The sequence below is a fragment of the Euleptes europaea genome, chromosome 6 (genome assembly GCF_029931775.1).
Source record: "Euleptes europaea isolate rEulEur1 chromosome 6, rEulEur1.hap1, whole genome shotgun sequence".
Taxonomy (NCBI): domain Eukaryota; kingdom Metazoa; phylum Chordata; class Lepidosauria; order Squamata; family Sphaerodactylidae; genus Euleptes; species Euleptes europaea.
The window spans coordinates 11,297,558-11,322,424 of record NC_079317.1 but is presented as its reverse complement, the minus strand read 5'-3'; the positions used below and the strand labels follow the sequence as shown (position 1 = coordinate 11,322,424).

Below are 24,867 nucleotides of genomic sequence, written 5' to 3'. Positions count from 1 at the left end.
AGCATTGTTTACCATTTGTTACCCTTTTTGTAAGACTACACATGGCATTTTTAGAGACCTGAAGCTTCTGGGTCTCTAAAGCCAAGAGTTCAGCTCTTAGATCCCCACCGATTATTTCAGCAGCAGCTTCTCTGCCTCTTTCAAACAGCGCATCTCTCCTGGAAAAGTTAACGGTCCACCTCTCTTCTCGTGTCAAGCAAATGCCAGCATCAAGAAAGCCCCATCAGGCAAAACAGGGAAGGAATCAGGAACATGAGTGTGAATCCCACCATTCCATAGGTAATATAACGATAAGGCAGTTCTACTTCCATACGCTGCCGGGCTTGTCGGATATCGCTGTAAGGTATGCGGAAGATTTTACAGGCCAGAGGGATGGTGACCTTCTTCATGGCCGTTTTGATTAGCAACAGAATAACCACTCCAATCAACAACCGCAGCATGGCTTTCCCGAGGATGGTCACGGTGAAGGAGGGAACTGGCATGGGAAACATCTCTGGGGAAGGGTCTGGCATCAGACCCAGAATGTAGTTCATATGAGAGCCACAAGCAACTCCAGCTCCACAGCCCAGGATCTGAGAGGTGTCCCCCCGTGATGTACTCCAGGTGTCAAGGGTGAAGCAGAAAACCCCCAGGGCAAGGTGAAGACTGATGATGATTAGTGGCGCGTACTTGTAGGTTAAGTTGAAGTTATCGACTAGGTCCACAGCTGGAAGGAAGATGGCCAGGATGAGAATAGCATAAAGGAATCCAGCGATAACATCCTGTTGAGAAAAAATATACAATGCTTGTTAGAACTGTGGTGGCTCTATATTACATAAATGTTTTAAGGCAAGAAAGACAGAGACGTGTATTTTAAAAACAGTTCAAAAATCACAAAAGCATGAGAGCAAAAAGAAGGGAGGAGAAATAACTCTCTTCAGTAGTGAGGTCACAGTCACTATTCAAAAGTGACCCTTTCCACTTGGCAACTCTATGGTCAGTTCAGGCTTGATTTGATCTATAACCCACTGATTTGTTTGTTTTTTTTGGCAGTCCAGGTTATCCGTAACACTCTCCTCCAACACAACATTTCAAAGGAATCTACTTTCTTCCTATCAGCTTTCTTCAATGTTCAGCTTTCACACACATACATAGTAATAGGGAATAGGATGGCATGAATTAACTTGATCTTGGTGGCCAGTGACATATCCTTACACTTCCGAATCTTTTCTAGCTCTTTCATGGCTGCCCTTCCCAGTCTCAATCTCCTTCTGATTTCTTGGCTGCAGCCTCCCTTTTGGTTGATGATGGAGCCAAGGAATAGAAAGTCTTCAACAATTTTAATTCCCTCGTTGTCAACCTGAAAGTTGTGCAATTCTCCTGTAGTCATTACTTTTGTCTTCTTGATGTTCAGCTGTAGTCCTGCTTTGGCACTTTCTCTTTTAACTTTCAGCAGTAGTCGTTTCAAGTCTTCGCTATTTTCTGCCAGTAATGTAGTATCATCGGCATATCGGCATAATGTTCCTCCATAATACACAACTAAAAAGACTATCACATCCCTGAAACTGTATTATCCACTGTATTATTGTATTATCCATTGTAATAAACTGTATTATTACTCTGAGAGCCCTCACAATAGTAGGCGTCTCTGTTTACAATGGTATCCTTTTAGCAATTTCATGACTAGCTTTCTGAGTTGTCTGCATCCTCATAACACATCAAGCAAGTCCCTTTCAAAAGTTATATAACTGCTTCAAAGCCTTTCTGTGCTACTTTGTCACATGGTTGCATTGGTGTAGCGCCATGTTAGTTGTGTCTATTCCCTTTTATTTGTGCAGCTATACAAGTGCACAGCAGAGGCTCCATGAGGACAGCTGTCAGTGGTGGGGGAAAGGGCTGCAACAGTGCAGACACTTTCAAAGTGTCGTCTCACTACTCTCATACAAATACCTGAGTGTGAAGAAGTGCAGAAGAAACTCTCTTTATCCCATGTCAGAGTTTCTCTTTCCCAGATCCAACTCTTATTTAAGAAAACAAAATGGAAGGGGGGGACCTCAGATTTGAACTGTAGATTCCAGGACTATGGTCCTGGATTCTTTCCTCTTTCTAACAGTTTGAATGAGAAAGACAAATAGCTCTCAATAGATACAAACCTGGTCAAACATTAACAAAAGGTTTTGGGGGGGCTATGCCAAAAGGAAGGCATACTTCAAAGGCTATCATCCTTAAGAAGGGAAACATGCTGCTTTTTCCAATAAACAAAACTTTCTGGTTCTTTGGAAACAAAGTTTGATTTTTAAAAAATCACATTTTTTGCCACAGCTACTATAGGAACCCTCAGACAGACAGGGGTTGTCTTCAGCTGCAGGCCTGTAAATCAAATGCAGCACTGCCCAACCCCCAAACGCCATAATAATAATTCCTAATGCAACCAAGTAAAGGGTGTTAAGATTATATTAGGAGTGGCAGGTGGATCATACACCTATTGGTGAATCACTGGCCCATTTCTAGCGGATAGCTTAGCCCCTGCAAGTTGCTAAGATCTGTGCAAAAAACCAAAACAAAACAAAAAAAGAGATGAATTTGTGAACCACAATCTCACCCAATAAAGGATTTCTCTTCCTAGAAGCTAAAAAGACCAAACTGAGGCTCATTATGAGAAGGCAAGCGTCATTGGAAAAGACAACAACACTAGGAAAAGTTGAAGGCAGCAGAAAGAGAGGAAGACCCAGCATAAAATGGATTAACTCAATCAAGGAAGCCATGGTCTTCAGTTTGCGGGACCCGAGCAAGGCTGCTAATGAAAGAGCGTTTTGGTGGTAACTAATTCATAGGGTCACCATAAGTTGGAAGCAACTGAATGGCACTTAACACACACATAATCAGTATATGGCATATAATCAGTTCATAAATTACTGTAACTTTAAAGCTTTACAGTTTTATTGGCATGGGTCTTTGCTGTGGCATAATTTGGGGAGTGGGGGTGAGCCAGAGCCCAATTTATCATATGCATTCATTTGTAAGGAGTCACAAGACTTTTGTTATGCCAACTGTAAAGATGCTACAACTTGTAACAGTATCATTTCTATAAGGATACAGCTTCTACATTTATGATAAAGACAGCAGTGGTTTCTGCTGTGTACTTTGTTGCATGCCCTGACCAGGATGGCCCAGGCTAGCCTGATCTCAACAGATCTCAGAAGCTAAGCAGGGTTGGCCCTGATTAGTACTTGGTGTGGGAGACCATAAAGGAATACCAAAGTTGCTATGCAGAGGCAGGCAATGGCAAACCACCTCTGAATGTCACTTGCCTTGGAAACCCTATGGGCTTGTCACTGTTCCTGCAGCCCCTTCTGAAGATCATTCCCAGAACATGTGCAGAGCAACAGCTTCATATGTTGGGAGGGGGGGGGGACAGGGAGGGAAAAGTTGAGCCTCTCCGAGCAGTGAGTGGAAAGCACCCAAGCTAGAAGATGCTCTCCTGCCTGAGAGAGAAAGACAAGGGGATGAAATGTGTCTTCCTTTCACTATTTATTTATTTCATTTATACCTCACCTTTATCCCCAAATGGGGTCCCCAAAGCTGCTTACATCGTTTTCCTCTCCTCCCTTTTATCCTCACGATAAGCCTGTAAGGTAGACTAAGAGTGTGTAACTGGCCCAGCATCACCCAGTGAGCTTTCATGGTAGAGTGGGGTTTTGAACCAGGGTCTCCCAGATCCTAGTCTGACACTCTAACAACTACACCACACTGGATACCTCAGCACAGCTCTGCTAAAAAAGGAAATCTCATCCTCTTGTCCGATCTCTCTGCAGCCTCCTGAACCACACAGCTGTTCCTCTGAATATAGCCTGTGACCCCAGAAAAGTCCTTTCCAAGGGTCAGAAGAGTACACAGGAATGAAAATCCCTGTGTTGTCCACACATGGTGGGATGTGTGTATGTGTGCACAGTGCTGTCAAGTCGCAGCCTAATTATGGCGACCCCATAGGGGGTCTTCAAAGCAAGAGACTAACAGAGGTAGTTTGCCACTGCCATCCTCTGCATAGCAACCCTAGTATTCCTTGGTGGTCTCCCATCCAAATGCTAACCAGGGATGACCCTGCTTAGCTTCCGAGATCAGGCTATATACCATGCTACCTTCCCTACACATGGTGGGATACACACCATTATATATCTAACAAGGCAAGCATGCTTTCTGCTAGCTGCAGCCCACCAGAACTAATAGGCAGACTTAACAATAAGTAATTTGCCTCTTGACTTAGTAAGGCTTATCTAATCAACATTATTATATTGATCATGGAATTAACTTAAAATAAAAATCTGCGATTAGCTGTGATAATAATGTTTGGAAGCTATGGCTAACTATCAGCAGCTGACCAAAAATAAGAACTTTCAATGCTCCCATGCATTTTGAAAAGTAAACTACAAGTGCATAATAATTTTCTGTTCTGATATGTTCATCCCACCATTCCTCCAATGAACTTAGAGTGTCATATGTGGGTATGTACCCCACTTTGTAACACAAATGCAGCAGTGGAAAACATTTACAGATGGAAGAGGTTGCTTCTCCCAATGTACTCTCCTCTGCACATCCCGTCAGACTGATTTAAAGCACATGTTCCCCAGCCAGGCTTCAAGATCAGAATGGGAAGCAGAGGCAGGCCGCAGATGCAAAGGGGAATCAGGGGACCTGGGAAGGCATGAGGACCCCGATTCTCCCCACAAATGATCCCCCCCTTCCATGTTACCCTCTACTCCTGTTGCTGCAGCAAACGTAAAATTGGGAGTTTAAAAAGGGTGAAGGGGTGTCACTTACTAATTTATCATTGAATTACAATGGGGAGGGGGATGATTTTGTAAATTGTCTACTTACATTAGGATTGTGTGTGCATGCCTAACCAGTTTATTTTATTTGATTAAAAAAATTAACTGGACTTTAAAGCTTTTGACACTGGCCAGGAAGAGAGGATAAGCTAAACAGCCCCCTGAAACCAAGGCAACCATTCAAAATAAACGTGTCCATTGGTTTAAAATGTCATCATGCTGTAAACTGGCACATTTATTCTTCATGCCAAAATGATCCAATCCTGCAGTCAGCTGAGCTTGGAGAAGGAGCAGGAAAGAGCTGCTGGAGTGTGGATTGCGGCTGACTCCAGAAGGTGATTGTTGCTGATTGGGAAGGGTATGTTTGCCTGGGGCTGACTGCTGGCCCCGCCCTCTGCTGGATGAGCGAGAGTTAAAGGACTCTTGTCCTGTGGCTCTTTGCCTGGGCGGTCAGGCCAAGGGGGGCCTGTAAGAAGCTGAGAAGTTCTTTACATCCTATATGCACTGAGCATTTTGCTTCAGCAAGCAGGGTGTCTTGTGAGGCAGTTTGGCAGGGGATTTGTCAGGGAAGTGCAAGAAAAACCAAAACCACTCTACAATGGATCGAAGCAGCGTTGCTGGTGAGGGAGCTGAGGCAGTGACATGCAAAGTCAATGGCATGTTGGCATTCCTACCTGAGGGTAACAGCAATTACACTTGCAGCTAGTGTAAGTTGGTAGCCCTACTGGAGGAGAAGATACAGGGACTTGAGGCATGGGCAGAATGCATGAAGCCCTCTGAGAGGGCAACAGGAAGAGGAGGGAAAGGTATCTCAGGAAATGGAGGAGCACCTAACACAGGGTGCATGGAAGAATGTAACCCACAGGAGCAGGAAAATCAGGAGACATTCTGAGCCTCTGTTGCTAAGCAATCGGCTCCAGAATCTCCCCATATATATTGATTCTGGACCACTGGAACAAGGGCTACTCCCCCAGCCTCTACGAAGCTCAAAGAAAATTTCTTCGGCCCCTAAACGTGAGAGGAATCGAGCTTCCACTCCCCAATATATAGGAGGAGGAAGAGGAAGACGAAAAAGAAGAAGAGAAGAAGAGTTGGTTTTATATGCCAACTTTCTCTACCACGTAAAGCAGAATCAAACCAGCTTACAATCAAACCCAGTTCTCCAGATCAGAGTCCACCGCTCCAAACCACCACTGTTAACCACAACACCACACTGGTAATGGGGGATTCCCTACTGAGAGGGGTAGAGGCTAAAGTGTGCCAACCGGACTTGTCGTCTTGAGAGGTATGCTACCTACCAGGTGCACACATCCAAGATGTGCCAGAAAGGCTAGAAAGACTCATCAAGCCCACTATTATCCTTTCTTGCTCATCCATGTGGGAACAAATGATACTGCCCAGCACAGCCTGGAACGTATTAAAAACAACTATGCAGCTCTGGGTAAAAAGGTGAAGGGCCTGAAAGAACAGGTTGTTCGTGTTGAAGGCTGTGGCTTAGGAAGGGAAAGAATACTGCAAAGAAATGACTGCATAGATGATGACGTCAGGAAAGGTTTGGGGTTTTTTGGACCATGGCTTACGCTATTGAGACGAAAGTCTTCTATCAGGAGATGGTTTGCACCTCACGAGAGTAGGGAAAAATGGGTTTGGTAAGAGCCTTGCAAACCTGATAAGGAGGGCTTTAAACTAAATCCTGTGAAGGAGCGAGATAAAAATTCAAAGCCTAGTATGATGCCAATAACTGGAGATAAGGACATTAAAGATTTGCAAGGAGTGGCATATATGCAAGGAACCATTAACTCGTAGGTAAGTACAGAAATGAAACCTTCATGGCACATAAACCATCGATTCCGATATCTGAACAATAATGCACAGAGTATCGGAAACAAGCAGGAGGAATCTGAAGTCCTAACACAGGAAGGGGACTATGCCCTAATAGGCATTAGTCAAACTTGGTGGGATAACACTCACAAATGGAATATTAGGGTACAACTTGTTTAAAAGGGATAGACAAATAAGGAAGGGGAAGAAGTAGCACTATATGTCAAGGATGTATACACTTGTAAGGAAATACATGAATCTGAGCATGGAAGTTCAGTTGAGAGTCTCTGGGTAAAAATAAGAAATAATAGTGATATTATGGTAGGGGTCTGCTATAGACCACAAAGCCAGGCAGACGACTTGGATGAGAAACTCCTAGACCAGATTACAAGGTTCTCAAAGAGACGGGACACAGTGGTCATGGGAGATTTCAATTACTCGGATATCTGTTGGAAGACCAACTCTGCTAAAAGTGAAAGGTCTAATAAATTCCTGACTTGCCTTGCTGACAACTTCATTTTCCAGAAAGTGGAGAGAGAAACAAGGGGGCCTGCTATCTTGGACTTGAGTCTCACCAACAGGAAAGAACTGGTTGATGATGTGAAAGTAGTGGGCACCCTGGGTAGTAGTGATGATGTAATTTTAGAATTTACAATCTTGGGGAAGGGAAAAGCTGTATGTAGTCAGACATAAAGGTTGGACTTCAGGAAAGCAAATTTTAACAAATTTGAAGTTATGCTGGGTAGAATCCTATGGTCAGAAATACTTAAGGAGAAGGTAGTTCAAGAGAAGTGAGAGTTTTTAAAAAGCGAAATATTGAAGGCACGTTCACAAACTACTCCTATGAGAAGGAAAAATGGGAGGTGTGTAAAGAAGCCAGGGTGACTCCATAAAGAGCTTTCCAAAGATTTGAGAAATAAAAAAGTCTCATTTAGTAAATGGAAGGAGGGCCTTATAACCAAGGATGAATATAAACACATAACCAGTGCTTGCAGGGAGAGGGTTAAAGCTCAGTACTTAGACTAGCTAAACACAAATTACAAATTATATTCAATGGAACTTGGAAAATCTATATTATTGAAACATCCAATTGTAATTCACATCTGAAATTCCTTATCAAGGCTGATATATTCAAGCATAAAATGGGATACACCTTAAATAGTACATATTTAAAATCTGATTCTTAGGAAAAATCTAAGCGTAACTTCAATTAGCACATAGAAAACATGACTTGTGACATTTGCCTTACCAGAATTGAATGCATCCCCATATATATTCGACTACAGCAAACCAGTAAACACCAGCAGGCAGCAAGAACCAGTCCGTATAACACTGGATACTGGAGAGGAAGGGGGGGAAAGATAACACATTGAACCAGTTAGAAATGAAAATGCCTAACTGTAAACTTGTCAATTGTATTATGATACATTATTTGACCCATGTATATATCACCTTTCTGTCATTCAAAGTGGTTTACAATTCAAAGTAACTACTTAACAACATAATGTAATACAACATAAAAGGATGGGGGGCATGAAGGGAAGAGAAAAATAAGGAAGATTAGTTTCAGAATTTTTTTTAAAATGTTCCATAATGACCAGACAGAATGCCTTCCAGGAGACAAGTTCTGGGAAGGGAAGACGCAAATGGCCACAGGCCCTAGGCAGGCTGAGGGCAGGGGCCTTGCTGAGGCAACCAGGGAGAATGACTGTTGATGGAAGCCTATGGGAAAGGGAGAAGCCAAATTGTCAAAATATGTAGCAGTGTGCACACTATGATAATAACAGTTAATATTAAACAGAATTGGCTCTAAGTAACATTTGTAAATCTGTTTGAAACTAAAATTTGAAGCTGCTTTACTAACGTTAGTGTCTGAGTTGATCAGAGTGTAATATTATGTCTGCACTGTTAATTTGTAACCTAATTCCAACACAGAAAGGGAAGAGGAAAATTCACACGGGAGAGGAGGAAAGGCAGCAAACCCCACTGGCTAGTAACCATGGTGAAACATTACATCAGGCCTGGGCCAACTTCTGAAGTAAAGTTTTCCACATCCAAGTAAAACAAGCTCAAATCCCCACAGAGCTGTGAAACTTGCCGGGTGGCCTTATGCGCCTATTCCAAGACTAAAGCGAACCCGATGCTCCAAGATCCTTAAGAATCCGATATACACAAGGAAAATGAATACAAGTAGATGGTGATTAAAATAAAATAGGGCTTTAACCTCTATACTATTGCTTCTACAATATCTAATCACCACAAGTGCACATGTCAGAGCCTGTCTTGGCACAAGTAGAGTATAACAGTTCAGAGTAAATGATACTCTTTCAGCTAAGAGGATAAAGCTACTTACTTGAGCAAAGGAACAGAACAAACCCATTATGTAGATTGCTAGTGCTTCCTCAAGCACGAAAAGATTATTTGCGAATGGTAATGGTATAAGGATGGTACATCTGGTATTCTGCTCCACAAAAGCACAGAGCTATCGCATTAAAGCCAACTAACTTAAATATTGATAAGGGTAAACAGAAAACAATTTTCTGGAGTATTAAGATATCTGATCTGTTACCATAGAGTCATCAACTCAAGCACCCTCGCAAAGTTCATAAGTTGCCAAAAGTTGTCCCCAGTGCACCTTACAGTCCAGGCCATGCAACCAGGTTTTTTTTTTGTTTTTTTTAAAAGATTTCTGGTTGGTTCTACAACCCAAATCCTATTTCATTGTTTACTGAATGTCTCATCCTGTCGATTGTATTGACTCACTCTGTATATTACGCCTTGAGTCCCAGTGAGAAAGGCGGACTAGAAATAATGTAAATAAATAAACCAACGGTGTAGGGAGACTCCATTTTGGATTAAACCAATCATGGTAAGAATAAGTGCGATAAAATGCAAAGCCATGTTGAGGCTGACCCTTTGAGAAATTGTCACACCCCTTCATCAACTGCTGGTCTTGTGACACTATGAGATATCTCCACACCCGGACCAAATGTAATGGCCAGTGAAGAAAAAAGGTTGTTTTTTATTCTTTTTCTCTATCTTTAAGGGATCTCAAAGCGGCTTACAATTGCCTTCCCTTCCCTATAACAGACACCTTGCAGAACACAATAATGCTTGTGGTACAAAAAAGGGTCTCGCCCCAGCCGTTCTTGCGTTCAGCCGAGTCCCCCCCCCACACACACACACAGTCTCTCACAGCTGTACCCTACAGACTCCTCTCCCTGCCATGGGATGCATCCCCCCCTTCACCTTTTCACCCTGCCACTGCCCATTGGGTTGTTTCTCTCCCCATCTTTTTCTATTCTGAAGCTTCCAAAGCTGCACTCCCTTCACCCTTTTCCTTCCCTCCCCACTTTAAGCTAGAAGAAGAAAAATAAGAGTTGGTTTTTATATGCTGACTTTCTCTCCCACTTAAGGGAGACTCAAACAGGCTTACAATCACCTTCCCTTCCCCACAACAGACACCCTGTGAGGTAGGTGGGGCTGAGAGAGCTCTAACAGAGCTGTAACTTGCCCAAAGTCACCCAGCTGGTTTCATGTGTAGGAGCGGGGAAACAAATCCAGTTCACCAGATTAGCCTCCGCCGCTCATGTGGAGGAGTGGGGAATCAAACCCGGTTCTCGAATGAATGAATACGAAGCCTTTATTGGCATTAGTTATACAACATCTATATAAACATGTTAAAAACAATTTAGAATCACCTCCATAAAACTGACACTAGAACATTAGAAGCTACTCACTTCTCAGCCCTAAAGTTACCTCATGAGTTGCACAAGCTTTCACGCACTTTAATTGCCCTCAGTAAAAATCTTGCCACCACATCAATTATTAGTGGATCCTGCGCGTTCATAAGGATGGAGGCCTTAATGCTTACAGGTAGCCATTCTTTGTCCACAAAGATTGGGTCTATTAATTGAAAACAACCTCTAGCATACAGAGGACAGTTGATTAAAACGTGGGAGACTGTTTCAATTTTACCCTCCCCACAAGGACATACCCTTTCAGCAAAAGGGACTTTATTATATCTCCCTTGCAGCACGGCAGAAGGGAGAACATTTAGTCTAGCCAGCATAGAGGCTCTTCTGATTAGGATCAGTTAGGCATGCTAAATATTGGGGTCTAGAAGGGCTGTTGAGGGAAGTCTCCCAGCAGAGAGGTGAGCACCTACTGTTTGCCAATCTCCTAAGGTCCTGTTGTTCTATGTCTAGAAATCTGTGCTTGATCAGGGCATAAGCTGCTTCCTCTGTGAGACAGTACAGCGAAGCCAAGGGGATTCTATTTGTTTAATTTTGCTTTCTATATGGTTTAACCAACTGGAATACTTATTCGGATAGCATATGGTAAACAAGGCTATTTTAATCTGACTTGAAATGCCATCAACCAGAATTTAGTTGTCATAAGCCAAGCTCTGGTTTCCAGATGGTTTTGGTTTGTTTCTATGCACAGGGCTGCATAGGGAATACAGGATAGCATTCTTAGAATCTTCCGCAGGAAATTAGATTGTCTTTTTTCAACATCCTGGTTTGTAGCATGGATCTAAATTGGAATTCCATATAGGAGTTGGAAAGTTAGCTTGGCATTAAAGACCCTAAGAGCAGCCAACACATACTGGTGGCCCTTGCTATAAAAGAATCGAATAATAGCTAGCATACAATTTTGGACCGTTAGTTAGACTTCAAACCCGGTTCTCCAGATCAGAGTCCACTGCTCCAAACCACCGCTTTTAACAACTATACCACGCTCACTAGACTTTCCTCCTCTGTCTGTCCAGTCAGCCTGACACCAACACAGTCTTCACTGCAACACCTTCTCTCCCCTCTGCCCCCTCTCTTTTTGGGGACACTGTCCATAAATGGGGTCCATTTGGACTAGCTGAGGGTGTAAATGTGACTACTTTTGTTCCACAACGCTTGTGTTAACTTTGATTTCATTACATTACATTTTTGATGTTTACTTCCCCTTCTTGTCATTTGGTCTATCGCTGTACTCAATAAACATTGATTGACCTCAACTGTGGTTTATGCCAGACCTCTTATGGATTAAAAATTGCCTAAACAACAGGAAGTGGAGAGTAGGGATAAATGGACAGTTCTCACAATGAAGGGAAGTGAGTAGTGGTGTACTATGAAGATCTGTATTTGGACCACTGCTATTTAATTTATTCATCAATGCTCTGGATTGGGGGTGAGTGGTATAGTGGCCCTAGATTGCAGATGATCCCAAAGTATCCAGGCTGGTGCAAACCAAGGCAGATTGTGAAGAGCTCCGGGAGCATCCCTCTAACTTGGGTGAATGGACAACAACACGGCAAACAAAGTTCAATGTCAGTAACTGCATGGGGATGCACACTGGAACAAAAAATGCTAACTTTAAATATCCACTGAGTCCGAACTGGCCGAGAGGGAAAGAGATCCTGAGGTGGTAGTGTATAGCACAATGAAAGCATTGACTCAGTGTGCAGCAGTAGGAAAAAGGGCAAACTGTACGTTGAGGATTATTAGGAAAAGGATTGCAAACGAAGCAGCCAATATTATAATGCCTTTGTATAGAGAGAAGGTGCAGCCCCATTTGAAATACTGTGTACAGTTCCAGTATATAGGTTATTACGGATCTAGAAAAAGTGCAGAAGAGACTGTGATGATCAAGGGGTTGCAGCACCTTTCCTATGAAGAAAGTATAAGAGTCTGGGACTTCTCAGTCTAGAAAAAAGGGAAACAAAGTGGAGGCATGATATTTATAAAATTATTCATTGGGCGGAGAGCTATTTCTCTTTCTTCCATAATACTAGAACTCAGGAGCACCCAATAAAGTTGATGGGCAAGTTTCAGGATGGACCAAAAGAAATACTTCTTTACTCAGTGAGGAATTACATTACGGAATTCGCTTCCAGTGGATTTAGTGATGGCCACAAGCACAGCTAGCTTTAAGAAGGAAAAAGGCAGATTTGTGGAGGACAGCTCCACTGACGGCTACTAGCCTTGGTGAGTAAAGGGAATCTCTATATACAGAACTGCCAAACCTCTGAATACCAGCATTAGAAATTTGTATCACAGAAGGGCTTGGCCTCTATTTTTTTGGTCCTCCTGGGGTACTGGTTTTGCTGCTATGTGAGACAGGATGCTGAACTAGATAGACCACTGCTCCGGTTCAGCAGAGCTCTTACGCTTGCTTGCTTTCTCTCACTTCCTCCACAAATACAACTGCAAGTACATGCCTGTGTATGCACAGACTTGGGCTCCCAGACTACGGTTGAACAGTATATGTGTAAAGCTCACTCAAAATAGCAAGCAAGCTCTGGCAGTGGTAGTTAGGAGCAGTAGGAGAAAAATCGGGATTACAGGTCACCTGGAGGAGGAGGTGGCCAACCAGAGCCAGCAGCAAGGTGGTGGAAAGCAGAAGCTGCGGGAGAGGAAATGGGATCTCCTTTGTCCTTCACATCCTCATGGGTCCCCCTTTGTTTATTGATAATATCAATGTAGATGCAACATTCCACAGGTTTTTTGTTTGTTTGTTTATTTAGAAATGAGTAAGTATGGAAAAAGTTGTTCCCAAATCTGTGAACAATTTGCAAAAGGAGAATAGTGGAGATTTCTGATAATCACATTTTAACCTTCTTATATTTTTTGTGTCACCTGAGAATAGACAAGTCTACCAGTCTGCTTTCATGAATGGTAATGAATTTAAAACCAATATAAGTTTGTTTAAGCTAAAGGTGATGTGAGCTCTAAGAACCAAATGCGTATTTGTTAGCAGTTTGCTGCAGCCTGCTCAGATATTTTATTGCTAAGATTCCTACCCTAAATATTTGAAGGCTACGCATTTGCTCTCAAATAAATGACAGAAATCTTCCCAATAAAAGCGCAAGCTTGAGGGAAGATAATTGAGCTGGACACAATGAAGTATTAACAGCCACACATGAGTCATAGCATAACTAACCATCTGAAAAATTCTGGAGAAGATAGTTTGGTCCCTGGCACAGACAGGGGCATGACAAAGAAACCAAGTGGTTATAGTCCCTAGACAACACAGCAGCACATTTAGCCACAGATAGTAAGGCAAGCGTACACAGCCAATAGAGTTCAGTTAAGCATTTGTATTCATTGCCCATTTGGCAGCCAAAATCAACTGAAATCTGCAGCTTTTTTTTCCACTTGGAAATATGTCCCATTATTTTTAGTGAGATTTACTTTCCATTAAGTGTGCACATTATCAGTGCTGCAATACAGAATGCCAATGCTACAATACAGAAAAGTTGCTTTAAAAAAAAAAAACTTCTGGACTCCATAAAAGCTTCCTGGATATTTGTTTACTTCAGAGAATCTTGAGATGAAGCAATGTTTTGGGAACATTTTTTTTAACCTTTTAAACCTAAATTATGTAGAAGCTTGGAGGATGATGTATCTTTTATCTTATTTCCCCCCTCCCCTTTTTCCCCCCTTTCTGTACCCCTTTATTATAAAATAAAAACTAATTTTAAAAATCTTCCTGGATACTACTGAAATAGCTACCCTATAAGGAAGGTTATGACAGCAAAATTACTGTTTATGATTAAAACTGTTTTGAAAAACAACTGCAAACTCAGACCTTTACCAGAAAAACTTTAAGAGAAAGTCCTCAAGTTCTATTGCGCAGTATTATAACAAAGAACAAGAAATGTGTCATTTCCCTTCTGTTACCATATGGCAGAAGGCCATAGCAGAGCCTCTGCTTGGCATTCAGAAGGTCCCAGGTTCAATCCCGGGCATCTCCAGTTAAAGGGACTAGGCAAGCAGGTGATGTGAAAGACCTCTGCCTGAGACCCTGGAGAGCTGCTGCCGGTCTGAGTAGACAATACTGACTTTGATGGACCAAGGGTCTGGTTCAGTATCAGGCAGCTTCATGTGTTCAAGAAAACATACGAGCCTCATTTTGAAAAAGAAAGCTGGCCAAGGGAAAATAATGAAAAGCAGGTCCAGGGAGTCAAAGGATAAGGAAGTTCAGTGATGTCAGCCAAAGAGCAAGGATACAGAAAGTGAACCAGCCACAAGGTTGGACCCAGAAAACCAGCAACGAGGAGATGTGAGGGGCAAGGTCCACAGTGTGTGTGTGTGTGTGGGGGGGGGGGTTTTCAGTGATTTCAACACGAGTCAGGAAGCAGACCAACCATGGGTTGTAGTCATGGGTTGGACCCAGAAACCAGCTACAAAGGAAGGGAAGACACTATTAATTATATCAATAGGAAGGCCATGGCTTCGCTGGGACAAGATTCGACTTAGGGTCAAAATCTATTGGAGTGTTTTCAATTAACTGTTAGTTGTCTCACGAAGGAAGATTAGAGGATGAAACTAGTGATTTATAAAAGTTTCCAAAAACATTATCAAAAGAAGCTGGGATTTCAGCAAGATGCACTCAGGGTGACAATGGGTGGAGCAGAGCTGGAAGGTCAGCCTAGGATCAAATCGGACTGAGGTTTTTCACATCATTTCTGATCCTTTTAACTGGAGATGCTGGGGGTTGAACCTGGGACCTTCTACATGACAAGCAGCTAGGTTATTGGCGGGGAGTCTTGTAAATATTAGTTGCACTGGGCAAGATCGGGTACAATTCCCTTTCATAGCTAGAAAATATTTGCCACAGTGTGCTACTAAATCATAAAAGGGAGGTAGTAATAAGACATGTGGCATGTTTCCAAGACTAAGCTTCCTCTGCTACTTCTTTAAAACTACAGTTTATCTAAAAAAAATATGTCTTTACAAAGATTTTACAAAAGCAAATGTCTGAAATAGATTGTTTGCGGCATTCACAGATTCATGTCACTTTTAAATGATGCAAACAAGCATTTCTGTAACATTTGATGATTTATAGTAAAATACACTGCTGTTTAAAGAAATACACCAAGAATGATCTTTATCAAAATGAGGTTCTGCTATTTTGTTACTATTAACAGACACTGTAACCGGATCCCCATCTCCATTTTACAACATATCTATACCATGCACTTAAAACCGCTTAAGTCATGCCATTTCCCAATAGAAACTGAACAGTAAACCTCTAAAGACAGATTATCTTGGCAAATGCATGTTCCCAAACTGCTTTTTTGCCAGGATAGTACAAATGCAGGATTTTCAGGGGAGAAACGATCAGTGAGAGAAGGGTTAACACCCATGAATTTCCCCCTGCAAACACCCCCAACTACTTCTCACCAGTCAGGTTTATTTCAGTCTTGGAGCCCAGCAGAGAAAAACATGGGTTAAAAATGGCCAAGAGAGCATTTGTGGGGGAGAAGTGGTAGCGGAGGAAAGGGTTCAGTTTCTCCCACCAGTTCTCCCTGCATTAGCACTACAAGGCAAAACTCTTGATATGGCAGAAGATGGATGGTTAACCTATGGAACAGACACTAGCAAATTAACTGCTAGATATTAGCCAGAAGGCTGGTAGATCTAGCCATGGCAGAAAGACAATCAAGTCTGCACTGCTATTGTCTCCCTAATGCTGAATTGTTGCCTGCTCCTAGTCAGCAAATTAGACATAAAGCTACCCTAAGGGTCAAAGGGTTGCATGTGTGCACGTATACTGTACGGAGAACAAAGCTCTGAAATAATTATTTCAAACTTTAATTTCGGCACAGCTGCAAATAAAAATTAGGCCACTGGTGAACTAGGTAGATCTGTGCAGGAAGACTGGTATTTGGAGCAATAATATCATTCTCTGTTAGTATTCAGTATGGGTTCTATTTTCCCTCCTCCCATATTTCCTATTTTTGAGTCCATTATGGCCCTGCTTGTTTTGTAAGGCTGCAGCAGGAAAAGAAGCTACCACTTTTAAAAGTGTGGCTAATACTAAAATATACACGGCACTAATTTCTTTCAATATCCATCCATTGCAGCGTACAGCAGACACCATAAATCTCCAGGTTTGCTTTAAACCCTAGAGTAACCTATATACAACCCTGTAACTCTGTCTCTAGTAATATTAATTGAAACAGGACATTCTTAAACATGACACCTCTCAGACTTACATTTCTTCTGGAGAGTTACAATCATAAAGTCGGAAGGGGCCACACAGGGCATCTAGTCCAACCCCCTGCTCAATGCAGGATCAGCCTAAAGCATCCCTGACGAGTGTTCGTCCAGCCACTGCTTGAAGACTGCCAGAGAGGGGGAGCTCACCACCTCCCTAGGTAGGGAAAACTGCACACAGTACCCCAGGTGCAGCCTGGCCAATGCAGTGTGCAGTGGGACTATGACATTTTGCAGTTCTGATGTTATACCTCTGTTGATATATCCCAAGGCCGCATTAGCCTTTTTGCCACTGCATCACACTGACTGCTCATATTTAGCTTACCCATATCCCAAGATCTTGTTCACACGCACTGCTACCTAGAAGTGTATCCCCCATCCATAAGAACATAAGAAAGGCCCTGCTGGATCAGACCAAGGCCCATCAAGTCCAGCAGTCTGCATGCTTCTCATTTCTGTTGCCCAGATATAGAACTCAGCCCTTACCCTTGTTGAATTGCATCGTGTTCACATCCACCCACTTTTTCAGTGTGTTCAGATCTCGTCAGATTCTATCTCTATCTTCTGGGGTGTTCGCTACTCCTCCCAATTTGGTGTCGTCTGCAAATGTAATGAGTAGCCCCTCCACCCCCTCACCCGGATCATTTATAAAAATATTGAAAAGTATCGGGCCCAGTATCAAGTCATCACGTTTCAACAAAATCCTCTGCTCCTTCCATTTAACATGAGCCTATTTGCTTCAATGGTAGAAAAGACATAATTTCTTGTAATAGCTAGTATAAGATAGTAAACATGATTAAAAGTCACAACTGAGAGTGGAGGCTTACACCACAGAGATATTAACAATGCCATCCTAAGGAGGTTGACTCAGAATCCAACTCAAGCTTATTTAATAGGGCTACCCCCAGGAATGTCCTCTTAGGATTGCACTGTAAAGATGCTGAAGAAAAGCGCTGAACGCTCTGAGCTTTTAACTTCTGAAGAAGTCTCCACGTCTTTTTCGTCACAATACATAAGCTTGCTGAAATGAAGTGGAAAAACTGCACAAAACTACTAAATATATTGTCTTCCTTTGACCCACAGGGTAGATGGACTGGTTCCAGGTATTATGAAATGAGATCCATGAGTCAGAAAACTTCCTAACACTTTTTTCTTCCCCCTATGTTTCATTTTTCAAATCACTGTTCCTGAACTATTGCACCAAGACCAGATAGCAGACCTGGAATTGCTTTATTCTGTTACTGAGGAAAAAACAAGAACAATTTAATTTTGAAATTTTTATCCAGAAACCCACAAGTGCTAAGGGTACCCAAACTCCAGGCAATTTTTTTGCCACCTGACCCAAGCAACCACACTGAGTCTATGCCACTGAAAGCCTCAAGGGCCAGCCCCTATCTACAACAAACAGAAGCTATGCAAACAAGTTCAGGAGAAGTCACGGGCACTCCTGCCTCAGCTACTTCACAGTATCCTCCTAGAAGAACCGAGTGTGAAATATCCTTAGAAACTGGAAGCGGCAGGAGTCATAACTTGTTTTTATTAGTTTCCCAGTGTGATGAGGACAGCAAGAATCCTGGGGTCTCTTGAATGGGGAGGGGCCGTGGCTCAGTGGTAGAGCCTCTGCTTGGCCTGCAGAAGGTCCCCAGCATCTCCAGTTAAAGGAACTAGGCAAGTAGGTGATGTGAAAGACCTCTGCCTGAGACCCTGGAAAGGCGCTGCCAGTCTGAGTAGACAATACTGACTTTGATGGACCAAGGGTCTGATTCAGTAGAAGGCAGCTTCAATGTCTCTTCTTCTATCATGTTCAATGTTTCTTCTTCTGTTGTTACCAATCACTATAAAATGGACTCAATACACTCAGAAATCATGTTATCTATACCTGAGAAAGAGGAACACAGGCTACAATGCTGATCATTAGGTAGCTCAGATTATCATTGATCGATGGGATATAAGTTTTCTATGAACAGAATAGAACAGACGCCCATCGTCAACCTTTACAGCATACAAAGATTTCTTGATAACAGAAACAGTCAGTCTGAAACTCCTCTTTAGACACTGGCTGAGGTTCTGTGTCATGGTCTTATCTATGAGAGCTTTTTCTCCAGTCTATTGCCATGATCACGTGAAAGTTTCAAGCAAGACTATGCAACACAAGCCTTGAGAGTGCTTAGGTAGAAGACAGGAAAACGTGAAGTAGGATGCTTACAGATTTAGAGTAGGGGTGGGAAGACAGAGCAAAAATCTACTGAGGAAAAAAGCTTGAGTCCTTAAAGCACCTCAGAGACCAACAATATTTTGGGAGTATAAGCTTTCGAGAGTCAAAGCTCCCTTTGTCAGATGGTATCTGACGAAGTGTGCTTAGACTCTTGAAAGCTTATATCCCCAAATCCTTGTAAGTTTCTAAGGTGCTACTTGACTTGTATTTAGCTGTTCTAATTGCTAGTGTATCTGGTAACAGCCTTGTTATTTATTTAAACCCCATTCTTCAATCCAAAGGTTGATTTAGTGCCCTCCTCACCATGTTAGTAACACTTTTGTAGGTTTTAGACCACATCTGATTCAAAGGGAGAGGGGAATTGGCATAACCCAAACAAAGTGCAATGCTTTGTTAAACCAAGCAGTATTGATTTCAATTAAAGAAGTTTAAAAGTGCTTAATGTTAGCTAGGTTATAGGGTCATATTTTTAAAGAAACAGAGGGATAGTACACTACAAGAGCTCTAACCCACAAAATGCAGAAAGACACAACTACAAGCCAAGGAAATACTGAAGGTACTTTCTAGAGTACTATCAGTTAGTCTGCTGCAGCAAAAGAACAGGGGGCAAAAACACATGAGAGGTTTTGCCTTGGATTTGCCACTCTCTAGATGCACATTTTCCCCATCTGAATTCTCAAAACTCTGCATGGGGGCTTATTTTTGAGTTCTGATAATCTGGCTGAGGGAAATGTGCATTTAGAGAGTTGCAAATCCAAGGCAAAACCTCCCATGCGTTTTCGTCTGGAGAATCTTGTGGCACTTCAAAGATGTGTTTATTGTAGCAGAAGGTTCAATGACCCAGAGACTATTTCATCAGGTGCATGAAGTGTTACATTCATTTCGCAGAGAGATTTATAGTCAAAGTTACAAACTGCAGAAGGCTCTTAGTACAGAAGGCCCAGGGCTTCCCAGGACTAGGACATTGCGGGACTCAAACAAAAACAAAATCCAGTCAAAAGAGTCAACGCTATACAACTACAGAAATAATGTGTTCAAAAAGAACAGTACTCCGTTTCTTAAAAGTTTTGGTTAAATGCAGAAACTAATACAGCCAACTTTTCTTCCTTCTCAATTTTTCTCCCTGTAATAATTCAAACATCTACATTAATACTTTGTTTATACCACATCACTGTAACAGAAAGTACCCAAGCTATAAATGCATCAGCAGTCAAGAAGTCCCAGAATATGAACTATTTTTTCTTCTGTTTTTAAGTAGTGTTTGACAAGCTGTGTTTAAACAAAATAAATTCTTTTTTTTTTCAAGGACATTAATTATGCAACTCTCCTGCTCTTTAAAAATAACAGCGCTACAGTTTTCAGAGTTATTAGTGATGGTCAAAATGTTTTACCCTGTTGAGCGATCGGATTAGTTTGCTTCTTTTAACCTTAAATCAGCATCTTTGCACACAAAAGCAAAGTGTTTCTTGAGGTCAGTGATAGGAGTGTGTGTGTGGGTTCTCTTTTGCAAATCTTTGTGAGATTCTTAATTCTCCATTCAGAATTGTCCATTCAGATTGGGGAATTCCCTTTTTGTGTATTTTATTACATCCCCTAACAATCCATGGTTTACATCTTGATTCAATACGCTGTGAAAAGGCTTCCCGAAAGTATCTTCCTTCTTTCTAGGGACTGAGTTAGTGCCAATTGCCATTATAAGGAAACAATGGTTTCAGGAGTATTCATAAGGAAACAATTTGAATTAAGTACTTATAACTCACTGTGAGTTATACTAAATTAAACGTAAGTATTTTAAAATTGTGCTAATTGTTCATATTGCAGACATGGGTACAATTGAGATCTGACAAACAACCCAAAGGAAAAAACACCTGACTGTAGTACACAGATAGCTGGGACAGATCATAGTGATGGCAGAGCAACAATTTCATGGTGCCATCAACTTCCTCTATAGCTATATCCAATTCATGATAAGACCCACTGATTAAGATGAGAACATAATGCCTAATAATGTCATCTGCTCCAAATGTTATCTGCTCCAACCTTTTTATTTCACACCACTTAGTTTAAGTTAATTTTCTAGACATAAAATGCAAGAAATAAATGTGGCCCTAGGGGAATTATTGGCGTGGAACAGGATTTTTGGCAACAGGAATCCAAAACTAAGGATTCCATTGTCTGGGATTCCAACAAGCCTGCTGTTAAACAAAATGTATGCCCCTCTGTAATCCCATTCTGAAATCCAGTATTTTATGCATACCCTTATCAGAATGACTTAACCTCACCCATCTATAATTTCTACTAAATTGAAATAAAAACTCAGTGGTCTGGAAGGTTTAGAATTTGCAGTGAAATCCTATGCATGTGTACTCAGAAGTAAGTCCCACTTTATTTGGTGGGGCTTGCTCCCAAGTAAAATGTGCATAAGATCAAAGTCTTAAAGAACTAGTGCTACAATAACTACTTCCCAGCATTCTAACATAAAAGCTGATGTTAGCAATAGAATCACAAGCTCCCTCACACCTATTGTTTTTTCTTCTTCAGAAGTGTCTTAAATGTCACAGGGCAACCATTAATTTTAACTAAACTTAGATGGAATTATTCTGACCAATGGTATGTATGTTGATCAAGCTATTTACATAGCAATTCTAGATGTTTCACATTATACTGGACTAATATGGGCTATGAGATTCAGTTAACAGAAACAGTTTCTACGGAACTGTTCCCCTCAATATGTTCTTGCTGCCTCAATTGTCAGTCACTTAGGTCAGCGATTTTCCTGTTGTCTTAGTTAACAACAGGATGTGGCTAGTGAAGATAAGGACAAATCAGCTTTTAAGATTTTTTAAGGCAAAGACTGATCTTTTTTTTTTTAAAGGGAACCAGAAGCTACTAGGTATAAGGCCCACATAAACAGATGAGCATGGGGGGGGGGGAGAACGGGTTAAGAAAGCCAGTGATAGTGGCTACACTGGAATTTATTCAGAAGCACGGAATGCAACATCAGCAGGAAAGTGACATAATTCCACTCCAAGAACTTTCTCAGCAGTCACATTATTCCCACCTTTGCCAACTCCAGTACATGGTCACCAAAGAACTGCAATTACTTCCTGGGACCATAGTATAAAAAGCAATATTAAAATGTAGTGAGTTATAGTGGGTTCTGATGGCGGCATAAAAATCAAAAGCTCCTGCTGTAAGGAAGATGTGCCAAAGGGGGATTTTGCATATAGAGCTGATGGATGCTCATTTACATTGCTATCACAATGCTCAGCCAGGCCTCCATGGGGTTACTAGCTGATGAACGGGGTTAGTTGTGTGAAGCTGGAACTGAATCACAGACAAATTCTAAACTGGCACTCTACATCTCGGTCTCCAGTGCCAAAATTCAGAGGTCCTTTTAATTATATCCTAAACATGTTCACCTGCAAGCAAGTTCAGTAGGCCATTCCCATTGAATCAGAAATCGATTGAAGAGTTTACACCCTGCTTTGTGCTGAAAGAAGCTAAGAATAAATCAAGATTGCTACAATCTCTAATTCAGTTAAGCTTTTTGGATAAACTTAAGTCTTCCAACTGAGGGAACAGAAACTTGTTTTAAGTCTATAGTTCTATTTTTGAGCCCTTTTTTTGGCCAATGCTTCACCTTGGTTTTTAGCCTGTACAGTAAAAGCTTACACAGCACCAGCATGTGGCACACTTCGGAGTCTGCCAATAAAACAACAACACGAACGGCTGAGAAGTTTTACTGAGAGCATCCTATACTTTGACACAGCAGAGCACACCGTTCCCATTCAGAAAAACAAGTTACCTATATTAGAATCCTGGGATTATTATATTAAGATCAACCTTCCCCGACAACTTTTCAGGAGCTCAGGAAGGCATACCTGGTTCCCCCCCCCTCCTCGATTTTTCAGCTTAGTTTGAGAGCAAATGCCATTGGCCCAAGGTCAACAAGCGAGCTCCATGGCTGAGCGAGGATTTAAACCAGTGGTTCCCAAACTTTTCAGGCCACCCCCCCCTTGGTTCCACAAACTCAACCCCAGCACTCCCTTACCCTATCCAACAACTCAGTTGAAGGGGCCCACCTCTAGTGCCCCCCTGCTGCCCTCTTAGTGACCCCCCTAGGTAATCCCACTGCCCCCCAGGAGGTGGTAATGCCCACTTTGGGAACCACTGATTTAAACCAATCCTAGCCAGACATCCTAGCCCACTTTGGGAACCACCGATTTAAACCAATCCTAGCCTGCACCACACTGACTATGGCAAAGTACCCGGCGCCAAATGTCTCAAAGGAGCCATGCCGTGACATATTTCCAACTGACTGTTTTAGCAGCCTAGGCTAAAGCTCTTAATGTGAAGGGGGTGGGGAAAGGGGGCTCACTTACCTGCCACCGTCCATAGCTGAGCAGAACCAGCGTCAGAGGGATGGCAGTGCCAGCCATGGCATGGGTGGAGGGCATGCTGTACTCGGAGTTGTAGAAGACCTCCAGCTTCACCACCGGCGGAGAGGCCGGCCGCGGCCAGCGGACAACGTCCTTGGTACACTGGCCCACGTACATGACCCAGACCCACATGATAATGAGCCTTCTGCCCATCCAGGCATCCATGTTCCAGATGCAGAAAGGAAAAAAAAGGATGTAGAAGAGTTCATTGCCCAGCTCCGTGCCCAGGGTGAAGAGATAGTAGAAGAAGCGGCTGTGGATCCTGAAAGCTTGGGGCATGGATTCCCCCGTCAGAGAGTTCCGCCGGGGCTGCCTTTTCACCCCCCAACCCTGCGGCTTCCCTTCCTCCAGAGGAGCCTGCTGGGGTTCTGCTTCCCCGGAAACCACCCCGTTCTTCATGCCATTCGAATGACACCCATCGCCTTTCTCCCCAACGTCCCCGGCACCCCGCAGCCGGTGTCTCCCGTCACCTTCGCCATCTGCAGGGCAGCTCCCGTTGGTCAAGAAGACGTCGGGCCCTCTTTTCTCCTCGGAGGCGCCAGACCCCCAATCCAGGAGAGCTTCCACGCCACACAGCCTTTGGAAACGGGCAACTTTCTCCGGATCCTGCAGGTAAGTGGCCCAGCGGTGGAAGAGGGCCATGGCTGGAGAGGCCGGAGACGATTCAGGACAGGAGGATGGGGGGTAGCTTAAAGGGGGTCAGCCTGGGGAAGAGATGTGGAACAGTTTGTAGGGGGAGGACACCAACTAGCAGTGCCCTTCCTCAAAGACTTATTTGGGTAGGGTCTGAATGGGGAGGGATGTGTCTAAATCTGGCAGGTCTGTTTGAAGTAGGGAGTTCTGATTTGGGTAGGGTCTGACTGGGGGAGTGTCTAAATCTGGCAGGTCTGTTTGAAGGAGGGAGTTTGGATTGGGGAGATTCAAATTTTTTTTGGGGGGAGTGACTAAATTTGACCTGGAGGTGTCTAAATTTGGGGGATCTGATTTTGGAAGGTCTGGCTTGGGGGGAGCTCCTATTCCAGCGTGTGCAGGTGTGTGTGTGTGGGGGGGGGTGTTGGGTGTCTTCCCCACCCCCTTGTCCCTAAGAGGAAGAGGGCACCCAAAAGGGGAGGTGGGGTTCCGGCTGCATGAAGCTGGTCTGGCTGGGGCTGAATGGGGGCAGGGGAGGGCGCAAAGAGGCAAAAGATGGGGAGGCTCAAAGGGCGGGTTGACCTGGATGAGGGGAAGGAAAGGGGGGGGCTTCCTGCTGAGGGGGGCGGGGTTGCCTCAGGGGAGGGGGAAATGGGGGTGGGAGCGGTTGGGCCCGGGCGCGTGAGGGAGAGGGGCTGCGGCCGAGGCGAGGGGAAGGCGGCTCCGGCCTCGGTCACTCCGTCAGGCGGCTCTCTGTCATCCCGTCGCGCGTCGCCAGTCGGTCGATGCCTCCCCGGCTCCCTTTTCTCTCCCCGCCTCGGCCTAAGCGCGCGCTCTCTCGCGCGGCTCCGCCCCCTCCTCTCTCTCGGCCGTTGCTCTCAACCGCCCCTCGCGCGCGCGCCCCCGCTTCTCTCTCTCTCGCGCGCGCGCTCGCTCGCTCTCGATTCCTGTCAGAA

The 24,867-nt window shown here is 43.3% G+C and overlaps 1 protein-coding gene across 1 annotated transcript; it reads right to left on the bottom strand.

Moving 5' to 3' along the window:
- Positions 1–209: 209 nt before the first annotated feature.
- SGPP1 (sphingosine-1-phosphate phosphatase 1) lies at positions 210–23,943 on the bottom strand. The gene is made up of 3 exons (XM_056851678.1): positions 23,225–23,943; positions 7,876–7,965; positions 210–761 (listed from the first exon to the last, which is right to left on the bottom strand). Exons 1-3 carry the CDS (start codon positions 23,921–23,923, stop codon positions 210–212), a joined length of 1,341 nt encoding a protein of 446 aa, XP_056707656.1. The 5' UTR covers positions 23,924–23,943.
- Positions 23,944–24,867: the final 924 nt, after the last annotated feature.